This window comes from Suricata suricatta, chromosome 13 (genome assembly GCF_006229205.1).
Source record: "Suricata suricatta isolate VVHF042 chromosome 13, meerkat_22Aug2017_6uvM2_HiC, whole genome shotgun sequence".
Classification (NCBI taxonomy): Eukaryota; Metazoa; Chordata; class Mammalia; order Carnivora; family Herpestidae; genus Suricata; species Suricata suricatta.
In genome coordinates this window covers 1175121-1186183 of record NC_043712.1, presented here as the reverse complement: position 1 = coordinate 1186183, position 11063 = coordinate 1175121, and the positions used below count along the sequence as shown (strand labels likewise).

At 55.2% G+C, this 11063-nt stretch overlaps 1 protein-coding gene across 1 annotated transcript in view; it reads left to right on the top strand.

The window, feature by feature from the left end:
- CAMSAP1 (calmodulin regulated spectrin associated protein 1) overlaps window positions 1-11063 on the top strand; it is a 44254-nt gene that overhangs the window by 14015 nt on the left and 19176 nt on the right. The window contains exons 8-10 of the mRNA XM_029921006.1: window positions 7131-7211; window positions 8131-8163; window positions 10841-10982. Coding sequence (XP_029776866.1) covers window positions 7131-7211; window positions 8131-8163; window positions 10841-10982 — 256 coding nt within the window. The remainder of the gene's footprint in view (window positions 1-7130; window positions 7212-8130; window positions 8164-10840; window positions 10983-11063) is intronic.

The window sequence follows — 11063 nt, the reverse complement described above, 5'->3', positions numbered from 1 at the left end:
TGTGTGTGCGTGAGAAGCCCCTGACATGCAGGGCTCCGGTGTGTGTGTGCGTGCGTGCATGTGTGTGTGTGTGAAGTCCTGACATGCAAGGCTCCGGTGTGTGTGTGTGTGTGTGTGTGTGCGCGCGTGCGTGAGAAGCCCCTGACATGCAGGGCTCCGGTGTGTGTGTGTGTGTGTGCGCGTGCGTGTGTGTGTGTGTGAAGTCCTGACATGTAGGGCTCCGGTGTGTGCGTGCGTGCATGCGTGTGTGTGTGTGTGAAGTCCTGACATGCAAGGCTCCGGTGTGTGTGTGTGTGTGTGAGAGAGAGAGAGAGAGAGAGAAGCCCCTGACATGCAGGGCTCTGGGGTGTGTGTGTGTGTGTGAGTGTGTGAGTCCTGACACGCAGGGCTCCGTTAGTCTCAGGTGCACGGCACAGTGTTTGAACAAACGGGGGCTGCCATCTGCCCCCACGGCCTCGTCCAGGGACCTGAGTGTGCGCCCTGTGCCCTCCCTCCCTCCAGACCTCAGGCTTTCACTTCTTTCTCTCTGACAGCTTGTACTGGTTTCTCCTCATAAATGAAACGACATGATCATTTTAGAAAAGTTAGAAAATATAAGCAAACAAAACAAAAAATAAAGTCCCCATATCCTTACCATCTGTCTGTGTGTTTTAATATAAATTCTCATAATTTTTAGTAGTTTAAATAGATGCGGACGCCTGGGTGACTCAGTGAGGTGAGCATCCTACTTGGCTCAGGTCGTGATCTCACAGTTCATGAGTCTGAGCCCCACATTGGGCCCCCTGCTGTCATCTCAGGCCTGCTTTGGATCCTCTGTCCTCCTCTTTCTCTGCCTTGCCCCTGCTCGTGCTCTTTCTCTCTCAAAAATAAATAAATTTTTTAAAAAAGAATTAAATTCTCATAGTTTTAATTTATTTGGCTGTAAGATACAGGCTTAGCAGCAGGGCTGAGAGCTGAGGCAGGAGCGGGCGGGGCCTCTCCAGGGCGGCGTCCGTCCCGCCTGCTGGTGTCCAAGCGCCGGGCTCTGTAGGTGACCAAGGACATTGCCCTGCCATAGGTGACTGGTAGGCGGTGGCTGTCACATAGCTAAGGTTCATTTGTAAAGGCTTTTGATTGGTTCTGATTGGTTTTTGACAAATTTCTGACCATAAGACTATACTGTTTTTTTTTCATACTGTTAGTCCGTGGACATGTCCTTTTCCATGATTTCCCGTAGATTGGATATTACTAAAAAATACTTCTGTTTTTTAAAGGTGAGAAATAGTGTTGTGTTTTACTTTTATTTCTTCATTTACTGATGAAGTTTCAGAGTGTATATGTTTGGCTCTTTGTTTTTCTTTTGGATAAATTACTTGCCTGTGATCTTTGGCCATATTTCTTTGGGGCAGGGGAGTGCATTTCTTTACTCTGCCTGATCAAGTTTCTCATATATATATGTTTTTATTTTTTTAAATGCTTATTTATTTTTGAGAGAGAGAGAGAGACAGTGTGATCAGGGGAGGGTCAGAGAGAGAGGGAGACACAGAATCTGAAGCAGGCTTCAGGCTCTGAGCTGTCAGCACAGAGCCTGACATGGGGCTCGAACCCACAAACCGTGAGATCATGACCTGAGCCAAAACCGGACGCTCAACTGAGCCCCCCAGGCGCCCCAAGTTTCTCGTATATTAAAGGTGTTATCCATTTGCCATCTTTGTGTACATGATTTTCCAGGTTAGTTTGCTTGTAGACTTGCTGACACGTGGAAGATGATCTTCACGTGGTCCAGCAGCATCACTTTTATCTGCTCATGCACATTTTCTACTATCAACCTCTGTATTTCAAAGAAATGCACTCTGTTTCTGACCCTGCATCAGCCTCCGGCAGGCATTGCCTTCTATTCCTGCTAACTCGTGTGACCCTCCCGTCTGGTCCCTGCTGGTGTGCTGTGCTTATACGACCTACTATGGTTGGATCTGTAGTGAGCTGTAACATTGCTATGACTAGGGATGACTTTCCCACAGCTCATGCCCCTTTTCTTGGGCTACCCTTTGGTTTTCCTGGAGTTGGTACTTGCCTCTGTTTTTTGTGACCTTTTTAGTCCTTTCCCATTGTTTGTAATTTTATTCAGTGTTCTGCATATTTTGTAGTTCTTTAACACTTCCAAATGAACATAAGCTTCTTACTTAGATAGATTTTCCCTCATGTGTGTTCTTGTTTTCTGATGTTGAATGAGTGGTGAGCTCTGGGGTTCCCCCACACTTACTACCTTTGTGTGGTTTCTTTCCAGTGCAGATTCATGGGTGTCACATGAGGGGTGCACTCATTCATGAGGTGTCCAGCACGCACTCAAGGGGCTCCTCTCGGATGTGAGCTCTGATGCAGGGTGAGAGGTGCCCCCATGCTTTGTGCACTCGGAGGGTCTTGCCCTGGTCTTACGCGAGGTGTGAGCTCCCCAAAGCCTTTCCTTCATGGACAGCGGCTGTGGCCTCTGCAGTGTGGGTCCTCTGACGCCTGACAGCTTAGAGCTGGGTCCAGAAGCCTTCCCACCTTCATTTAGTGAGTGGGCTCTCTCCCCACCGAAAACCGCCTGCGTGTTTCATAAGGTTCGGGCCCTGGAGAGTTCATGTGCGGTCAGTTTTCTCTTCAGTGTCAGTCTTTGACGTCCCAGGAGATCTGCATCTTCTCTGAAGCTGGTCGCAGACGGTGTTCCCAGGACTCCCTCTGTGTGAATGTGCTTCCGTTCACACTGAAGCCGCTCTCACCTCCGTGCTGGCCCGTTTTCACTCGCGAAGGTATTTCTTTGGGCTCACTTCCTTTCCGTGTTGGACCCTGCGTCTGGGTGTCCCCCCTGACCTCAGCAGCCGTGGAGTCGCAGTGGGGCCTGTCAGGTGTCCGCTGCCGGTTTCGTTTCCTGTGTGCATCGCTTCCAAGGACCGTCCTGCTTGGGCAGGTGACTAGGTGGTTGCTACATAGGTTCCCGCATGGCTGTCAGCTGGCACTGCGCTCGGAGAGGCTGCAGCTTTCCCAGACGCTCCTGGACAAGCCCCTCCCCCTCTCCCTCGGTGACCAGGGCCTCTCGGGGGTGGAACTGGCCCTCCCCAGGATTGGGGCTCACCTCCAAGCTGTCCTCCGGATTTCCTGCTTTTTGTGTGAGACCGAGCTAGCCTCTGTCCCCAGAGTTGTGGACTTTTGCCATGACCGTCTTGCGGTGGCTTCTGACATCTTTACTGATGCCCAGCCCGTTGCTTTAAACCCCAGCTTTGCTGCTGTCTGATTTGCCCGCAGTAAATGGACCCAGTTCTTTGAGTTTGACCATGACTACTGTTTCACGTTCGCCATCAAGGTAACATTTCCATCGCCCTGAACACGCTCCCTGGTGTCCCTTTGCAGCTCGCTCGCCAGCCCAGGTTACCGCTGATCTGCTCTCTTCACTCGAGATCGGCTTAACGTCTTCGAGGCTTTGGTAAAAATGGATCGTGCGTATGCACTCCTTCACGGAACAAAATGATTCAGAAATTAATCCATGTTAGTGCGTTTGGCAGTGGTTTTCTTGTTATGTTCTGGAGAATTCCGTCGTATGCACAGACCACAGTTAACCTTCCCCCGGCTGGTGGGGGCTGCGGTCCTTTCCAGTTCTTGTCTGCGGCAAAGGGGGCTGCTGGGGCCTGTTCGTCCAAGTCTTATTGCAGATGCGTTTTCATTTCTTGGAGTCAGGAACTCGGGTGTAGAATCGCCAGGTCAGTGACGACACCACTTTGAGTGGCCACCAGTAAGAGGACTCCCGCTGTCCGACTTGTGTCAGCCCCGGGAGATCGTGTCCATGGCCGTGCGGGGGTGTGCGAGGCCGTCTCCCGTGGGTTTCGTTGCCGTCTCGCTGGCGACTGAACATGCTTGCATTTACTTTGTTAAGTGCCTGTTCAACTACTTTGCCCAGATTTTAACATTTGTATTTAATTCTGTGTCAGTTTTGGTAACTTGTGACTTTCAAGGAATTTCTCAACTTTATTTTCATTGTTGAATTAAATTATTATCCTTGAAACGGACGTGTGCCCGTGGCAGCGTCCCTGCCGTTTTCTTGCCTGGGGTGATTTCTGTCCAGACTCTTGGTCTTAGGTCCCTTTTACATTCTTAAACTGTGGATCATAAAGGAGTAAAAAATGTTTAATCTGTCAGTATTTATCATATTAGATATTAAAAATGAGAAAATTTAGGGGCACCTGGGTGGTCTAGTCAGTTAAGTGTCCGACTTCAGCTCAGGTCATGATCTCACGGTTCGTGGGTTCGAGCCCCACATGGGGCTCTGTGCTGACAGCTCAGGACCTGGAGCTGCTTCCGATTCTGTGTCTCCCTCTCTCTCTGCCCCTTTCCTGCACATGCTCTGTCTCTCTCTGCTCAAAAATAAACATTAAAAAAACAAAAAACCTCCAAAATTTTAAATTTTTATTAACTTGCCTAAAAATAACAGAAAACCCATTTCACGTTAATGTAAACAGTGTATTTCTTAAACCAAAAATGGCTATATTTTCTGAAAGCAGAAATGGTGTCTTGAATGTCTGCTAGCTGGAAGGGAAGCTGGACGCTCTCACCGGCCTCCGCACATAATCCGCCGCAGCGGGACGCGCGTGGCCACCACGTGGCTTCCTGCGCGCGCGCAGTTGGCAGAGGGGGCGCCGTCACACTCTCCCGAGGTTACGGTGCCACAGAATGCGTCCTCTCCTCTGAAGTTGACGTGGCCGCGTCTCTGCGGCTGGCTGGTTGGCTGTGCGGTCTGTCCTGCCAGTGTGCAGGGCTGAGGCCCCTCCCACTGCGCCCCTTCCCTGCAAGTCCAGAGGCACGTTTGTTTTTGACTCGACACCAAAACTTGACGGGTAGTAGTGTCTCAAAGGTTAACTGCAATGCGGAACTTGAAACTCTTATTAACTTCTTTATTTTTTTTTATTTTTATTAAAAAAATTTTTTTTAATGTTTTATTTATTTTTGATACAGAGACAGAGCATGAGAGGGGGAAGGGCAGAGAGAGAGGGAGACACAGAACCGGAAGCAGGCTCCAGGCTCTGAGCTAGCAGTCAGCACAGAGCCTGACGCCGGGGCTCGAACCCACGAATGTGAGATCTGACCTGAGCCGAAGTCGGAGGTGTAACCGACTGAGCCACCCAGGCGCCCCTCTTATTAACTTCTTTAAAATAGTTTGGGGTAAGATGGAGGTTGTAGAATTCAGTATTTTAAAATCTCTAGCTTAGCGGTTTATAATATATTCACAGAGGTGTCCGGCTGCCGACACCAGTTCCAGACATTGTGATCGCATCCGGAGGGCTCCCTAACCAGCGCGCCCCTGGGGCCGCGGACCTGCCTCCCGTCTGTGCGCGCGTGCCTCTGCGTCCTGCCCTCGGCAGCCTTTTGTGTCCGGCGCCCGCAGGTGGCGTCCCCCGTGCCAAGGCGTGGTGCAGTGCGCGCCGCACGCCTCTCCCTCGCGCCGCGCTGTCCTTGTGTGCTCCGGGGCTGGGGACACCTGTGCCCGTGTCTCGGCTCTGACCGCTGTGGACCAGGTTTGTGTGGTGCGTTGTCCTGTTTCTTGGCTGTCAGGGAAGGGATTGCCGATCGGACGGAACATGCGGAGGCGCTGTTTAACTCTTTGAAGAGCGGCCTGACCGTCCTCCATCTCTCTGGCTGGGTGTCAGCTGCGCTGCGTCCCACGTCCTCACGGACGCTTGCTCTCTGAGTTTCTGATCCTGGCCGTCCAGGAAGGTGTGCGGTGTTGCCTCGTGGTTTAGTTAGACTCTCCCTGGTGGGAACCTCTGCATTTTTGTGTTCGTGCTGCTCATCTGCAGGTCTTCTGCGGAGAGACGCCTGTTCAGACCCTTTGTCCATCGTGAAATCAGATCGTTTGTCTTTTTCTTGTTACTAGAACTCTTTTATATGTTCTGGGCACTAAATCCGTGACCTGTGTCCTCGGTTATGTTAAAGTCCGCTTGAGGTTCTTGTGTCCTTCCTGGCTCTTGTCCCCGTGTCTCGGGAGAGCTGTAAAGATAGATCTGGGCAGCATCGTCCCGTTTCATGAGCAGTATCGAAGGTTACATTCTTTAGTGTCGCCAGCAACCTAACCAGAAAGTCCTTTCCGCATCAGAACGCTGTCTCACGTGTGCCAGAACGTGTCTTCTGAAGAAGCCTTTGTTGTGGAAAATTGTAAACGCGAAGAACTCAGGGCACATGCGTGTGCCGTCCACCTAGAGTTTACAAATGACGTTTTATAATACTTGCTGTATTACTTATTTATCCATCTATTCTTTAAAAACTTTTTTTAATATTTATTTTTGAGAGAAAGAGCGCGAGTGGGAGAAGGGACAGAGAGAGGGAGACACCGAATCAGAAGCAGCTCCAGCTGCCAGCACAGAGCCCGACGCGGGGCCCGAACCCACGAACCACGAGATCATGACCTGAGCCGAAGCCAGACGCTCAACCGACGGAGCCCCCCAGGCGCCCCATCTATTCTGATTCATTTATTTTAAAATTTCTCTGTATTGATCTTCCTTTTGCTGTTTTCTTTTCAAAACCACTTTCTACCTTCCTGATTTGATTTGCACGAGTTCATTTATGTGCAGTCTTGTTAGTAAAACATTCAGTTCTGTGTGTTCATCTCATGGCTTTGACCACGTCCTTGAGCGTTGAGTATTTCTCTCCACGGTGTTACTTTATAATTGTAATTTTGATTTTATCTTGGGGTTAATCATTCCAGGAGAGAGTAATTTCTAAGAGGCTGTGTTAGTTAAGAAGTGCACGGTTACATTTTACGATGGAGGTTGATTTGCCGTTACTTGTGAATGCTCAGGGACGCGGGAGCGTCTGCCCAGCCCGTCTGCCCGGCGGCGCTCGCTGGCCCTGACCACTCCTGCTGCTCGTGCGCCGCTCAGCGAGGTGGCTCACTGGCCCTGTCGTGAGGTGGCGGGCGTCACGCTGGTGCGTGGAGGCAGAGTGTCCCCTGGAGGGGCGGGCCAGCTCTGGTGTCCACACCCAGCACGGACCATGTGGAATCCATGTGTTCCTGCGTCTGTGTAATCGGCCTAACTCACACCGTGTCTGAGTGGAGAAGGGAAGATACCCATAGAAAGCACGGAAAGACATTACCCTTTTAATGCATTTTTCTTTTACTTCAGGTAAATCTTAAAATGAGAGAGATCACAGAGAAAGAAGTCAAGTTAAAACAGCAGTTACTGGAAAGTCCAGCTCATCAGAAGGTAACGGGTGCACCGAAGTATTCTAGAATGTGTCTGGTTGTTGCTGCTCCCGGTTTCCAAGAATGTGCCCGTATCCGCTACCTGCCGACTCTGTTCGCACCCCTCCCCGGGGATGCTCCCAGTCCCCCGCAGGGCAGCCCTGGTGGTGGGCATGACCGTGTGTTCCTCGCTCCCCCTGCACGGGGGTAGCCCTGTCTCTAACTGGGGAGGGCGAGGGAGAGGTTGGGAGGTGTCGAAGCTTCAGAAGCGGGGGCGTACGGGAACCTGGGAGTGGGCTTCTGGAGTCCCCAAGCGAGGAGAGTGCCGGCCATCCAGGGGGCCCTGGAGAATCGTGTCTCTCACCCCTGAGGTCCAGCGTAGCTGCTGGGGCATCTCCACGACCCTGCATGGAATTCAGGCAGACCAGTGTTCCGTGTCCCGTGAAATGACACTGATGGTGCGTTGTGCATTCTGGTCATTTCTGCCCTTTGCTTCCCCTGTGATGGTGGTTTTTTGCCAAGCAGGTGTGTGAACCGAATCCACGTCCCGTGAACGCGCATGAGATGTGGCCCGGCCATGTCTGTGGTCTCCTGGGACCCCTTACCTGGTCCTCTTGCTCCCGGCCTGGGGGGCGGGGGAGGATGCCGTGGGCAGCACGCCCTGGGCCGCGTGTCCCTGGGCTCCTTGTCCGTCACGTGGGCGCGGGACATGCCGAGCGCCGCCGAGTTGCAGTTGGCGTCTGTCCCTTGTGACGCCCGGCCCAGGGTGAGCGTCCCGCGGGGCGCCTTGGCCGTGGGACCACACAGGGCGTCGGGCCGCGTGTCCGGACGGGTGTCCCTTCGCAGAGCACAGCGGCGCTCCTGTGACTGCCGTGGGGGGCGTCCGGACGCGGCCCGCCCGCTGACACTGTCTCCTGCTTCCTTCCCTGCTTCCCGGCCAGTCCCCCTCCAAGTGGTACTGGAAGTTAGTGCCCGTAAGTGACCTCCGCGTGCCCGCTGCGTCCAGACGGCCATCCTGTCACAGTCACTCGCTTCCATTAAACAGCTGCTCACACCCGAACCCGCTTTGTCTGTCCAGCGTCCTCCCTGGCGGTGCGGTCGCGCTCCCGCAGTGCCAGCGAGAGTGGGCCGCGGCCCCGCAGCCTCCCCTAGACCCGCCCAGTCTGGCTTTGCCTGTTTCTTAGGTGATTTTGTGCTCTTTATGGGGGAGCAGACCTGCGTTCTCTCCGCCCACAGGCCCCAGAGGGACTGACACGTAGTTTGATTCCCCGAGCGCTCCCTACGGTTTTTGTCCTGATGTGACCTTCCCTGACGGTGGTGTTTGATGTGACGTCTCTCAGGAAGTGTCACGTGGGCCATCTGAGGACGGAGGGCCTCGTGGAAGGGAGGGAGGGGCGCTCTCTCCAGAGACAGCCCCCTGGGTGTCAGGAGCACCCTTGCTGCCCGCCTGGGGTGGGGAAGGGGTCTGAGGTAGGTCAGCGAGGACACAGGGTTTCTGGAATCCAAGTTAACTTGAAGTGTGAATCTTCCCATAAGAAGGAAATTGTGAGCTAGTGACTTGGATCGACAGTCTCAGCGGTGCCCCCCGCCCGGAGCTTGCTGGAAGCAGAAGCAGCACGCCGCCGCCACTCCGGTGGGGGAGACGCGGACGACGGGCGGGGGTGGGGGTGCGCCGCAGTGAGGCCGTGGAACACACCTTTCTGCAGACCCTTGAGCTGCCTGTCGCTTCAGTTTAATGACTCAGACCAGGTTTTCCTTGAGTTTTCTCTCGAAGGAGATACCACGGCTCTAAGCCGGGAAATCCGGGCCACGTGAGCAGTGATAGGCTCCGCTTTGTGGCCGGCTTGGGGGGTGATTTTGCTTCTCTCTGAGATGATCAGTAGCAAAGAAGATGGGAGCGTTTTTCTGAGTACTTACGTGTCTCTTAGCTTCCCGGATCCTGAAGCTGAGCATTTGACCCTGTCACCGGAAGGGTGTCGTCAGGAGCGAGCCGTCCCCTTGGGGGGGTAGCCTAGCTGAGGTTGCGTAGACACTGACAGACGTGCCCCCGTGTTGCCGGGGGTGGCTGTGGCTCCAGCACCCGGCCCTCGGCCCGTGGGGCGGGCACGCGAGGGGTGGTCAGGCCGCAGGCTCGCTGGGCCCTGGGGTTCAGATGTGTTCCCTGACGTCACTGAAACACACACCTTCCATCCTCAGTGGACAAGCCATGTGCTTCACCGCATGCTCTGGTCCATCCTGTGTGTGCCGTGTGGTCCGTGTGAAGCCTGGCCTGGCGCATGTCCCCCACCCTGCATGCCGTGCCGGCCCGCCGCCTGTCGCAGCCCGTGCCGCGGGCCCCGAGAAACAAGTTAAGGTCCCGTCAGCACAGACTTCCGTGACCTGAGATAAACCGCATTCCCATTCTGAAAAATTCTTTCAAGTGTTTTTTTATTTTTGAGAGAGAAAGAGCAAGAGACAGAACATGAGCAGGGGAGGGGCGGAGAGAGAGGGAGACACAGAACCCGAAGCAGCTCCAGGCTCCGAGCTGTCAGCACAGAGCCCGATGCGGGGCTCGAACCCACGAACCGTGAGACCATGACCTAAGCCGAAGCCGGCGTGTAACTGACTGAGCCCCCGGCGCCCCTGGCACTCCGGTTTTGACAGGATGCATTAGGTGTGCTTTATCCCAAACACCAGTGTGCATTACTCTACTTGTGTGTTTGTCCAGACGACGTTGGATCCTCCACCGCCCAGAGGGGGCTTTCCTCCAGGGCGAGGCCGAAACCCACAGTCGTGAATGTGGACTGCTGGGGGTTCTCTCTCCCTCCCTCTCTCTCCCTCTCTCTCCTGTTTGTGTATTTTCTTCCGCTGGAGACGGCGCGTCCGGCCCGCAGACCTTAGTGCAGGAGGATGGAGCGCGCGGCAGGACGCTGGCCGGGCTCCAGGACGGGCACCTGCACGGACGCCCCTGCCCTGGGTGCCGCGCGCACCTGCACACCCGGAGCCTGGCGCGCCGCCGTGGGGGCTGCGCTGACAGGCGGGGCGCTTGAATGGCGTGCCCCCCCTTTCCTCCGGGGGCAAAGCGTGGGCACCTTGACAGAGCACCTGCTTGGTGTGGCACCTCGCGTGCATCGGTTTCCTGATGCTTTGTTGCATCTCTTGGGCCTGGTGGGTATTCTCCGGGAAATTTCGTCGAACCCGGTTTGGGGAGTTTCTCAAGCCACGTATTAATGTCGCGTCCTCTCACTGGCTGAGGTTCACGCCGATGACGCCGAGGAGCGGAAGCGTCAGGTCTGCCCGGCATCAGGATGCTCACCACTTAACTTGTTTCTCGCGTGTTCAGAGGGTGCGGCTCTTGGTAGCGTAGCCGTGCGTCCTGTGCCTGGTCTCGCGGGCCCTGCAGCGCGGGGCGGCCCTGGCGCCGGCAGCAGCTTGGCTGCTGTCCCCCAGGTGTGGCCGTGGCGCTCAGCTCCCTGGGCCTCGACACGGGTGCTCCAGGCCGAGCGTGTCAGCGAGACGCGCGAGCCTTTGCCGTGTGATCGCCATTGTCCTGAACATCACCCGAGGGCGTCGTGTTGGTTCTGGACAGGACGGCCCCCTGGAGCGCAGGGGGGGGGCGGGGGGAGTGCGGAGGCCCGTCTCGCGTAGACCACTGTCCTCCTGTCCCCGCAGGTGCGCTACCGCCGAGAGCACCTGTCGGCGAGGCAGCCGCCGCACTTCCCGCTGCTGGAGGACCTGATGAGGGACGGCAGCGACGGCGCCGCCCTCCTGGCCGTGGTCCACTACTACTGCCCCGAGCAGGTGAAGCTGGACGGTGAGTGCGGCCCTGCGGCCCTGCGGCGGCACACCCGCCCCGACGCCCGCGCGGGAGCCCTGCGCGCCAGCCGGGACGTTC